At 54.8% G+C, this 12,308-nt stretch overlaps 1 protein-coding gene across 2 annotated transcripts in view; it reads left to right on the top strand.

Moving 5' to 3' along the window:
- LOC147095868 (gamma-aminobutyric acid type B receptor subunit 1-like) overlaps positions 1-12,308 on the top strand; it is a 162,414-nt gene that overhangs the window by 64,945 nt on the left and 85,161 nt on the right. For both annotated transcript variants that reach the window (XM_085974875.1, XM_085974876.1), the window contains exons 8-9: positions 3,711-3,774; positions 7,727-7,804. In XM_085974875.1, coding sequence (XP_085831001.1) covers positions 3,711-3,774; positions 7,727-7,804 — 142 coding nt within the window. The remainder of the gene's footprint in view (positions 1-3,710; positions 3,775-7,726; positions 7,805-12,308) is intronic.

The following is a 12,308-nucleotide window of genomic DNA, read 5'->3' as shown; positions in this document are numbered from 1 at the left end:
GTTATACTCCATCTGCCAAATGTTTGCCCACTCACTTAACCTGTCTATATCTCTTTGCAGGTTCTTTGAGTCCTCTTGCTTTGCCACCCATCTTTGGCTATATTACACACAGTCCCTTCATCCAAGTCATTAATGTAGATTGTAAATAATTGAGGCCCCAATACTGATCCCTGTGGCACCCCACTATTTACAGTTTGCCAACCAGAAACTGACCCATTTATCCCGACTCTCTGCTTTCTGTTAGTTAGTCAATTCTCTATCCATGCTAATATACTACCCCCAATTCCGTGAGCTCTTCCCTTATGCAGTAACCTTTTATGTGGCATCTTATCGAATGCCTTCTGGAAATCCAAATACACCACATCCACTGGCTCACCTTTGTCCACCCTGCTCGTTACTTCCTCAAAGAACTCCAGCACATTGGTTACACATGGTTTCCCTTTCATAAAACCATGCTGACTCAGCTTGACTGCATTATGATTTTCCAAATGCCCTGCTACTGCTTCCTTAATGAAGGTCTCCAGCATTTTCCCAATGACAGATGTTAGGCTAACTGGTCTATAGTTTCCTGCTTTCTGTCTCCCTCCTTTCTTAAATAGGGGCGTTACATTTGCGGTTTTCCAATCCGCTGGAACCTCTCCAGAGTCCGGGGAATTTTGATATATGGCAACCAATGCATCCACTATCTCTGCAGTCACTTCTTTTAAGACCCTGGGATGCAGGCCATCTGGTCCAGGGGACTTGTCGTCTTTTAGTCCCATTATTTTACCAAGTACTATTTCCTTAGTGATATTGATTGTCTTTAGCGCCCCCCTCCCTGTGACCCCTTGATTATCCATTATTGGGATGTTGTTAGTGTCTTCTACCGTGAAGACAGATACAAAATATTTGTTCAGAGTCTCTGCCATTTCCCCATTCCCCATTATTAATTCCCCAGTCTCATCCTCTAAGGGACCAATGTTTACTTTAGCTACCCTCTTCCTTTTTATATACTTGTAGAAGCTCTTACTATCTGTTTTAATGTTTCTTGCCAGTTTACTCTCATAATTCATCTTCTCTCTCTTTATTATTTTTTTAATCATCCTTTGCTGGTTTTTAAAAATTTCCCAACCCTCTGGTCTCCCACCAATCTTGGCAACATTGTATGCCTTCATTTTCAATTTGATACCATCCCTTACTTCCTTAGCCACGGATGGTGCTCCCTTTTCTTAAAATCTTTCTTTCTCACTGGAATATATTTTTGTGTGTCTGTAGTATATCTGTGTGTGTGTGTGTATCTGTGTGTGTCTGTCTGTCTCTGTCTGTGTGTGTGTCTGTGTGTGTATATCTGTGTGCCTGTGTGTGTGTCTGTCTTTGCGTTTGTGTCTGTGTGTGTCTGTCTGTGTGTGTATGTGTCTGTATGTGTGTGTGTCTCTCTCTGTCTGTGTGTGCATGTGTGTGCCTGTGTGTGTGTGTCTGTTTGTGTATGTGTGTTTGTGTCTGTGTGTGTCTGTTTGTGTGTCTGTCTGTTTGTGTCTGAGTGTTTATCTTTGTGTGTGTGTCTGTCTGTGTGCGTGTCTATGTCTGTTTGTGTATGTGTTTGTGTGTATATCTGTGTGTGTCTGTGTGTTTATGTGTGTGTCTGTGTGTGTGTGTCTGTTTGTGTATGCATTTGTCTGTGTGTATATCTGGGTATGTGTCTGTCTGTGTGTGCCTGTGTGTGTCTGTATGTGTGTGCCTGTGTGTGTCTGTGTGTGTATGTTTGTCTGTGTGTATATCTGTGTGTGTGTTTGTCTCTGTGTGTTTGTGTCTGTGTGTGTGTGTGTACATAAGTTAGTGTATATATATCGTGTCCATGAGTCTGTGTATGAAAACAAATACATTTTAGCCTGAGAGAGCAGATGGGGCCTCAATTTAACGTCTCCCTCAGCACTGCACTGGGAGTGTTGGCCTAGATTATGTGCTCAAGTCTCTGACTTGAACCCACAACTTTCTGACTCAGAGGCAAGAGAGCTGCCCACTGAGCCATGGCTGACAACTGGTCTATGCCTTTTATCATTTTGAACATCTCATCAAATTTCTCCTCAGTATTCTCAGTTTGAGAGAACAAAGCCCTATTTTCTCATAACTCTGAGCCCTCAACCCTTGCTCCGAGCCCAAAACCGCACTCGGTATTTCCGAGGTGGCCTTGGTTTTACACTGTCATCATGATATCTTTGCTTTTATCTTCAATCCCTATCGATATAAACCCTCAAATCCAATTAGCCTTCTTAATTAATTTTTTTGCCTGTCCACCCCCTACTTCTCAGGAGTTATCTATCAGCCTGGATCCCGTTGCTTCACCACATCGAGAAATCTATTATTTAAGGAATCTTGCCTGAAACCCGCTCCTTAATGACAAGTGCTGCACCTCTCTCAAACTTGTAGCTTTTCCTTCCACTTCTGCGAATATTTAGTTACCAATCATACGCTGCATGGAGCCACTTTTTGGATAAATCAATGAAGTGTGTGTGTGTGCATTGGCGTGTGTGTTAGCTTGTGTGTGTTAGCTTGTGTATGTTAGCTTGTGTGTGTGTTTGCATGTGTGTGTGTTGGCGTGTGTGTACTAGCCTGTGTGTGTTAGCTTGTTTGTGTTAGCTTGTGTGTGTGTTGGTGTGTGTGTGTGTTGGCATGTGTGTGCTAGCCTGTGTGTGTTAGCTTGTGTGTGTTGATGTGTGTGTGTGTGTGTGTGTGTTGGCAGTGTGTGTGTGTTGGTGTGTGTGTGTGTTAGCTTGTGTGTGTTAGCCTGTGTGTGTTGGTGTGTGTGTGTTGGTGTGTGTGTGTTGGCGTGTGTGTGTTGGTGTGTGTGTTGGCATGTGTGTGTGTTGGCGTGTGTGTGTGTTGGCATGTGTGTGTTGACGTGTGTGTGTGTGTGTGTTGGCAGTGTGTGTGTTGGCGTGTGTGTGTTAGCCTGTGTGTGTGTGTGTTGGCATGTGTGTGTGTTAGCCTGTGTGTGTTGGCGTGTGTGTGTTGGTGTGTGTGTGTGTTGGTGTGTGTGTGTGTTGGTGTGTGTGTGTGTTGGTGTGTGTGTGTGTTGGTGTGTGTGTGTGTTGGCGTGTGCGTGTGTTGGCATGTGCGTGTGTTGGCGTGTGCGTGTGTTGGCGTGTGTGTGCTGGCGTGTGTGTGTTAGCCTGTGTGTGTTAGCTTGTGTGTGTGTTGGCGTCTGCATGTGTTGGCATGTGTGTGTTGATGTGTGTGTGTTAACATGTGTGTTAGCGTGTGTGTGTGTTGGCGGTCTGCATGTGTTGGTGTCTGCGTGTGTTGGTGTGTGTGTGTGTTGATGTGTGTGTGTTAACGTGTGTTTGTGCTGGCATGTGTGTGTGTTGGCATGTATGTGTGTTAGCATATGTGTATTAACGTGTGCGTTGGTGTGTGTGTTAATGTGTGTTGTGTGTGCATGTTGGCATGTGTGTGTTTGGCATGTATCTGTGTTTATATGTGTTGGGGTATGTGTATGTTTGTCTCAGTGTGTCTGTCTTGGTGCATTTATGCAGTGCGATCAGTGCAAGAACCTGTGAGGGACATTGTGATCCTTGCAGCTTCAGGGCTTTAGAACCGACGCTACAATCACTCTGACGTTTGCTTCTCCTCACCCCCTCATCTTCCCACCTCCCACAGCTGCTGAAGACTTTCCCTGACCAGTGATGGACTTTCCATCTTGACGCGTATTGATCCACCTTTGTCTCCCCCAGGGTCACGTAGTGTTCGATGCCAGTGGATCTCGGATGGCGTGGACAATGGTTGAGCAGTTACAAGGTGTGTACAGCAGCGCGCTGCAGTGAACTCTGTGCGGCAGACTCGGTGGGGCAGCAATGCGTGTTGGGCGGTAGCGCACTGCCAACTCGCTTTATACCCCGTCCGATTGAAGTCAATGCGACTGACAATCGGACGGCGAGTACAGCGAGCTGTCAGTGCGCTACGCATTTCTACCACTACGGAAATCCTATATCCCCGAAATATTCCCAATCTTTCCAGAATGGTTTCCCTGTTTTTTCTGGATGGATTCTTTCAATTTTCCTGGCGGCTTTGCTCTTAATTTCATGGCTGGGTTCCCTACTATTTTCCCCGGAATGTTAACCTGCATATACTCTACATTTACCAGGAGAATTTTCCGGTCTCTTTCCCTGTAATTCCAGTCTGGGCTCTCTGCAGTTTGCTCTATCTATATCCCGCGCTATTTCCCTGTATTTTCCAGGTACTTCCTCAATGAAGAGGTCAATCAAAAAGTAAATCCGCTGGGAACAGGCTGCCCGGTGTCTGACTGTGAATGGGGAGAGGTGGGTGAGAGGGTTAATCCCCTCCACTGGGAACAGGTTGCCCGGTGTCTGACTGTGAATGGTGACAGGTGGGTGAGAGGGTTAATCCCCTCCACTGGGAACAGGTTGCCCGGTGTCTGACTGTGAATGGTGACAGGTGGGTGAGAGGGTTAATCCCCTCCACTGGGAACAGGTTGCCCGGTGTCTGACTGTGAATGGGGAGAGGTGGGTGAGAGGGTTAATCCCCTCCGCTGGGAACAGGCTGCCCGGTGTCTGACTGTGAATGGGGAGAGGTGGGTGAGAGGGTTAATCCCCTCCGCTGGGAACAGGCTGCCCGGTGTCTGACTGTGAATGGGGAGAGGTGGGTGAGAGGGTTAATCCCCTCCACAGGGAACAGGCTGCTCCGTGTCTGATTGTGAATGGGGAGAGGTGGGTGAGAGGGTTACTCCCCTCCGCTGGGAACAGGCTGCCCGGTGTCTGACTGTGAATGGTGAGAGGTGGGTGAGAGGGTTAATCCCCTCCACTGGGAACAGGCTGCCTGGTGTCTGACTGTGAATGGGGAGAGGTGGGTGAGAGGGTTAATCCCCTCCGCTGGGAATAGGCTGCCCAGTGTCTGACTGTGAATGGGGAGAGGTGGGTGAGAGGGTTAATCCCCTCCGCTGGGAACAGGCTGCCTGGTGTCTGACTGAATGGGGAGAGGTGGGTGAGAGGGTTAATCCCCTCCGCTGGGAACAGGCTGCCCCAGTGTCTGACTGTGAATGGGGAGAGGTGTGTGAGAGGGTTAATCCCCTCCGCTGGGAACAGGCTGCCCGGTGTCTGACTGTGAATGGGGAGCGGTGGGTGAGAGGGTTAATCCCCTCCGCTGGGAACAGGCTGCCCCGGTGTCTGACTGTGAATGGGGAGAGGTGTGTGAGAGGGTAAATCCCCTCCGCTGGGAACAGGCTGCCCGGTGACTGACTGTGAATGGGGACAGGTGGGTGAGAGGGTTAATCCCCCTCCGCTGAGAACAGGCTGCCCTGGTGTCTGACTGTGAATGGGGAGAGGTGGATGAGAGGGTTAATCCCCTCTGCTGGGAATAGGCTGCCTGGTGTCTGACTGTGAATGGGGAGCGGTGGGTGAGAGGGTTAATCCCCTCCGCTGGGACCAAGCTGCCCGGTGTCTGACTGTGAATGGGGAGAGGTGGGTGAGAGGGTTAATCCCCTCCGCTGGGCACAGGCTGCCCGGTGTCTCACTGTAAATGGGGAGCGGTGGGTGAGAGGGTTAATCCCCTCCGCTGGGAACAGGCTGCCCGGTGTCTGACTGTGAATGGGGAGAGGTGGATGAGAGGGTTAATCCCCTCTGCTGGGAACAGGCTGCCTGGTGTCTGACTGTGAACGGGGAGCGGTGGGTGAGAAGGTTAATCCCCTCCAATGGGAACAGGCTGCCCCGTGTCTGACTGTGAACGGGGAGAGGTGGGTGAGATTTGTCAGAGTTATTGAGATGAGGTGGGTGAATGTTGTCTCGAACGTCTCTGTAATAAAATAACTTGTTCTTTCCCACACAAATCTAGACTGACACTCCAGTGCAGTGCTGAGGGAGTGCTGCACTGTCGGAGGTGCCGTCTTTCAGATGAGACGTTAAACTGAGGTCCCAATCTGCCCTCTCGGGTGGACGTAAAATATCCCACGGTACTATTTCGAAGAAGAGCAGGGGAGTTATTGACGGTGTCCTGGACTAATATTTATCCCTCAATCAACATATTAAAAACAGCTTATCTGGTCATTATCACATTGCTGTTTGTGGGAGCTTGCATTTTCCGGGTACTTCCTCAATGGAAGAGGTCAATCAAAAAGTTAATCCACTGGGAACAGGCTGCCCGGTGTCTGACTGTGAATGGGGAGAGGTGGGTGAGAGGGTTAATCCCCTCCGCTGGGAACCGGCTGCTCCGTGTCTGACTGTGAATGGGGAGAGGTGGGTGAGAGGGTTAATCCCCTCCGCTGGGAACAAGCTGCCCGGTGTCTGACTGTGAATGGGGAGAGGTGGGTGAGAGGGTTAATCCCCTCCGCTGGGAACCGGCTGCTCCGTGTCTGACTGTGAATGGGGAGAGGTGGGTGAGAGGGTTAATCCCCTCCGCTGGGAACAGGCTGCTCCGTGTCTGACTGTGAATGGGGAGAGGTGGGTGAGAGGGTTAATCCCCTCCGCTGGGAACCGGCTGCTCCGTGTCTGACTGTGAATGGGGAGAGGTGGGTGAGAGGGTTAATCCCCTCCGCTGGGAACAGGCTGCTCTGTGTCTGACTGTGAATGGGGAGAGGTGGGTGAGAGGGTTCATTCCCATCGCTGGGAACAGGCTGTCTGGTGTCTGTCTATGAATGGGGAGAGGTGGGTGAGAGGGTTAATCCCCATCGCTGGGAACAAGCTGCCCGGTGTCTGACTGTAAATGGGGAGAGGTGGGTGAGAGGGTTAATCCCCTCCGCTGGGAACAGGCTGCCTGGTGTCTGACTGTGAATGGGGAGAGGTGGGTGAGAGGGTTAATCCCCTCCACTGGGAACCGGCTGCTCCGTGTCTGACTGTGAATGGGGAGAGGTGGGTGAGAGGGTTAATCCCCTCCGCTGGGAACCGGCTGCTCCGTGTCTGACTGTGAATGGGGAGAGGTGGGTGAGAGGGTTAATCCCCTCCACTGGGAACAGGCTGCTCCGTGTCTGACTGTGAATGGGGAGAGGTGGGTGAGAGGGTTCATTCCCATCACTGGGAACAGGCTGCCTGGTGTCTGACTATGAATGGGGAGAGGTGGGTGAGAGGGTTAATCCCCATTGCTGGGAACAAGCTGCCCGGTGTCTGACTGTAAATGGGGAGAGGTGGGTGAGAGGGTTAATCCCCTCCACAGGGAACAGGCTGCCTGGTGTCTGACTGTGAATGGGGAGAGATGGGTGAGAGGGTTAATCCCCTCCGCTGGGAACAGGCTGCCCAGTGTCTGACTGTGAATGGGGAGAGGTGGGTGAGATTTGTCAGAGTTATTGAGATGAGGTGGGCGAATGTTTTCTCGAACGTCTCTGTAATAAAATAACTTGTTCTTTCCCACACAAATCAAGGCTGACACTCCAGTGCCGTGCTGAGGAAGTGCTGCACTGTCGGAGGTGCCGTCTTTTGGATGAGACGTTAAACTGAAGTCCCAATCTGCCCTCTCGGGTGGATGTAAAAGATCCCATGGCACTATTTCGAAGAAGCGCAGGGGAGTTATCCCCGGTGTCCAGGGCCAATATTTATCCCTCAATCAACATATCAAAAACAGTTTATCTGGTCATTTTCACGTTGCTGTTTGTGGGAGCTTGCTGTGTGCAAATTGGCTGCTGCGTTTCCCACAATACAACAGTGACTCCACTCCAAAAAATACTTCATTGGCTGGAAAGCGCTTTGAGGCGTCTGGTGGTCGTGAAAGATGCTGCATAAATGTAAGCCTTTCTTTCTTTTCACAGATGCGAAATACGTGAAGATCGGTTACTATGACAGCACGAATGACAACATGTCCTACTTTGGCACTGACCGCTGGTTTGGTGAGTGACCCTGCATCGTTCTTCGGAGTCACTGCCTTGCTGACCCGACACTTGGGGCTAGAAATTCGTCCCGGGCGGTGGCGCAGAACGAGCGGGATCGGGTCGGCCGCCCATTACACGCAGCGCCTGGTATTCAGCTCCATGTCGGTCAATAGAACTGACTATCAGGGCCTGCGGATAGTGGGTGACCAACCCGATACCGCCCGCTTTGCGGCAGCGACGCGCTGAATTTCCAGGCCTAAATCTTCAATTGCGGGTGGTTGTGTCCCGCGCAATGTGACTGACAATTGGTTTGCATTCATTCTGATTGATTCCCGAAAGCCGCAACATCCACTGCCGTGGCTCAGTGGGCAGCACGCCTTTCCTCTGAGTCAGAAGGTCGTGGGTTCAAGTCCCCACTCCAGAGACTTGAGCACAAAAATCCAGGCTGACGCTCCAGTGTGGTGCTGAGCGAGTGCTGCACTGTCGGAGGTGCCGCCTTTCGGATGAGACGTTAAACCGAGGCCCCGTCTGCTCTCTCGGGTGGACGTCAAAGATCCCACGGCACTATTTTGAAGAAGAGCAAGGGAGTTCTCCCCAGTGTCCTGGCCCAATTTTCATCCCTCAACCAACATCATTTAAAAAAAAGTAACAGATTATCTGGCCATTATCACATTCATGATTTTAGGGGCCTGCTGTGTGCAAATTGGCTGCAGCGTTTCCCACATTACAACACTTCAAAAAGCACTTAATTGGCTGTAAAGCGCTTTGAGACATCCTGAAGTCATAAAAGGTGCAACATTAATGCAAGTCCTTTCTGTTTGAGGATGATTCCTTCGGATGGAAGGCCTCAACATGTGGAGGTGTCTCCCCTCCACCCTCCCCTCCCCGCCCCCCTTCCCTTACCTCCACTCCCCCCTTCCCTCCCTTCCCTCCCCTCCTCCCTTCCCTTCCTTCCCTACGCTGCACTGCAGCAACTCGCCAAGGCTTCTTTGGCAGCACCTCCCAAACCCGCGACCTCTACCACCTAGAAGGACAAGGGCAGCAGGCGCATGGGAACACCACCACCTCCAAGTTCCCCTCCAAGTCACACACCATCCTGACTTGGAAGTACATCGGCCGATCCTTCATCATCGCTGGGTCAAAATGCTGGAACTCCCTCTCTAACTGCACTGTGGGAGCACCTTCACCACACGGACTGCAGCGGTTCAAGAAGGCGGCTCACCACCAACCTTCTCAAGAGCAACAGGGGATGGGCAATAAATGCTGGCCTTGCCAGCGACGCCCACATCCCAAGAATTTTTTTTTTTTTTTTTAAAGGTGGCCCTATAATTGGCCTCAGTACGCTTGGGGTCAGTGGCCCCGCTCCCGATCATGAACCCCTGTGTGTATGTGTTCTTCAGGTGAAGGCAGGCTTGGATGTGATGCCCGTACTCGTTCAATAGCTTTCTATCGCTCGTTATTTAAAGTCGCGCCATGGCGGTTTAGCTGTCATGGAGCCTTGTCGCAGCAAGAGTCAGGAAACGAGGGGAGGAGGGCAGGATTTTGGGAGACTGCTCTCCTGGCCGACCTCTCACCTTGCACCCTCCGTAAACCTGAGCTCCTCCAAAACTCTGCTCCCCGTATTCTAACTCGCACCAAGTCCCGTTCACCCATCACCCCCTGTGCTCGCTGACCTACAGTAGCTCCTGGTCCGGCAACGCCTCGATTTTAAAATTCTCATCCTTGTGTTCAAATCCCTCCATGGCCTCGCCCCTCCCCATCTCTGTAACCTCCTCCAGCCCTACAGCCTTCCGGGATCACTGCGCTCCTCCAATTCTGGCCTCTTAGGCATCTGCGCTTTCCATCGCCCCACCATTGGTGGCCGTGCCTTCAGCTGCCTGGGCCCTAAGCTCTGAAATTCCCTCCCTAAACCTTTCTACCGCTCTCTCTCCTCCTTTAAGACGCTCTTTAAAACCTACCTCTTTGACCAAGCTTTTGGTCACCTGTCCTAATATCTCCTTATGTGGCTCGCTGTCAAATTTTGTCTGATAATCGCTCCTGTGAAGCGCCTTGTACTGCGTTAAAGGCACTGAATAAATGCAAGCTGTTGTTGAGAAGGTGGGTGAAAGAAGCAAAGATTTTAAAGGGAAGCAATACTTTGGTGAGAGTGAGATACAGCTGCAGGTAGATGAGGAGTTAACACGTCACAGGACAGTTACTGAATCGCAGCAGTTTGTGCTCACAGCTCGAGCTGTCTGGGTAGAAATTAATCACATTAGTCATGCAGTGTCAAAAGCGAAAAAAGACAGAGGGGAGTGGAGAAATCGAGTCGCACAGTGTGACGAGAGCTGGAAAAGGTACCGTCTGCCTCAGAGATAAGAGACAGCCTGCATCAGGAGACCGGACGCTGCCCCGTGTCGGGGGGACTCTGCCCATTGTCGGGGGGACCGGACTCTGCCCCGTGTCGAGTGGACACTGCCCCGTGTCGGGGGGACTCTGCCCCGTGTCGGGGGGACCGGACACTGCCCCGTGTCGAGGGGACCGGACTCTGCCCCGTGTCGAGGGGACCGGACTCTGCCCCGTGTCGAGGGGACTCTGCCCCGTGTCGGGGGGACTGGACTCTGCCCCGTGTCGGGGGGACCGGACTTTGCCCCGTGTCGAGGGGACTCTGCCCCATGTCGGGGGGACTCTGCCCATTGTCGGGGGGACCGGACTCTGCCCCGTGTCGGGGGGACTCTGCCCCGTGTCGAGGGGACTCTGCCCATTGTCGGGGGGACCGGACTCTGCCCCGTGTCGAGGGGACTCTGCCCCGTGTCGAGGGGACTCTGCCCATTGTCGGGGGGACCGGACTCTGCCCCGTGTCGAGGGGACTCTGCCCCGTGTCGGGGGGACCGGACTTTGCCCCGTGTCGAGGGGACTCTGCCCCGTGTCGGGGGGACTGGACTCTGCCCCGTGTTGGGGGGACCGGACTCTGCCCCGTGTCGGGGGGACCGGACGCTGCCCCGTGTCGGGGGGACTCTGCCCATTGTCGGGGGGACCGGACTCTGCCCCGTGTCGAGTGGACACTGCCCCGTGTCGGGGGGACCGGACACTGCCCCGTGTCGAGGGGACCGGACTCTGCCCCGTGTCGGGGGGACCGGACGCTGCCCCGTGTCGGGGGGACTCTGCCCATTGTCGGGGGGACCGGACTCTGCCCCGTGTCGAGTGGACACTGCCCCGTGTCGGGGGGACCGGACGCTGCCCCGTGTCGGGGGGACCGGACACTGCCCCGTGTCGGGGGGACCGGACTCTGCCCCGTGTCGGGGGGACCGGACACTGCCCCGTGTCGGGGGGACCGGACTCTGCCCCGTGTCGAGGGGACTCTGCCCCGTGTCGGGGGGACTCTGCCCATTGTCGGGGGGACCGGACTCTGCCCCGTGTCGAGTGGACACTGCCCCGTGTCGGGGGGACCGGACACTGCCCCGTGTCGGGGGGACCGGACTCTGCCCCGTGTCGAGTGGACACTGCCCCGTGTCGGGGGGACCGGACACTGCCCCGTGTCGGGGGGACCGGACTCTGCCCCGTGTCGGGGGGACCGGACTCTGCCCCGTGTCGAGGGGACTCTGCCCCGTGTCGGGGGGACCGGACTCTGCCCCATGTCAAGGGGAACGGACTCTGCCCCGTGTCGGGGGGACACTGCCCCGTGTCGGGGGGACCGGACTCTGCCCCGTGTCGAGGGGACCGGACTCTGCCCCATGTCGAGGGGACTCTGCCCCGTGTCGGGGGGACTGGACTCTGCCCCGTGTCGGGGGGACTCTGCCTCGTGTCGAGGGGAACGGACTCTGCCCCGTGTCGAGGAGACACTGCCGCGTGTCGGGGGGACCGGAGTCTGCCCCGTGTCGAGGGGACCGGACTCTGCCCCGTGTCGAGGGGACTCTGCCGCGTGTCGGGGGGACCGGAGTCTGCCCCGTGTCGAGGGGACTCTGCCCCGTGTCGGCGGGACCGGAGTCCGCCCCGTGTCGGGGGGACCGGACTCCGCCCCGTGTCGGGGGGACCGGACTCCGCCCCGTGTCGGGGGGACGCTGCCCCGTGTCGGGGGGACCGGACTCTGCCCCGTGTCGAGGGGACTCCGCCCCATGTCGGGGGGACCGGACTCCGCCCCGTGTCGGGGGGACCGGACTCTGCCCCGTGTCGAGGGGACTCCGCCCCGTGTCGGGGGGACCGGACTCCGCCCCGTGTCGGGGGGACCGGACTCCGCCCCGTGTCGGGGGGACCGGACTCTGCCCCGTGTCGAGGGGACTCCGCCCCGTGTCGGGGGGACCGGACTCCGCCCCGTGTCGGGGGGATGCTGCCCCGTGTCGGGGGGACCGGACTCCGCCCCGTGTCGGGGGGACCGGACTCCGCCCCGTGTCGGGGGGACCGGACTCCGCCCCGTGTCGGGGGGACCGGACTCTGCCCTGTGTCGGGGGGACCGGACTCTGCCCCACACCACACTATTGAAACATGTCAATTCCTTGGAGAGGGTGCAGAAGAGACCTACTTGAACAGTAGCAAGGACTTCAGT

This window comes from Somniosus microcephalus, unplaced genomic scaffold (assembly GCF_052327205.1).
Source record: "Somniosus microcephalus isolate GS21.2 unplaced genomic scaffold, FLI_Smic_1.0 unresolved_chr1, whole genome shotgun sequence".
In the NCBI taxonomy this organism is placed as follows: domain Eukaryota; kingdom Metazoa; phylum Chordata; class Chondrichthyes; order Squaliformes; family Somniosidae; genus Somniosus; species Somniosus microcephalus.
This window is presented reverse-complemented; position numbering and strand designations above follow the sequence as displayed.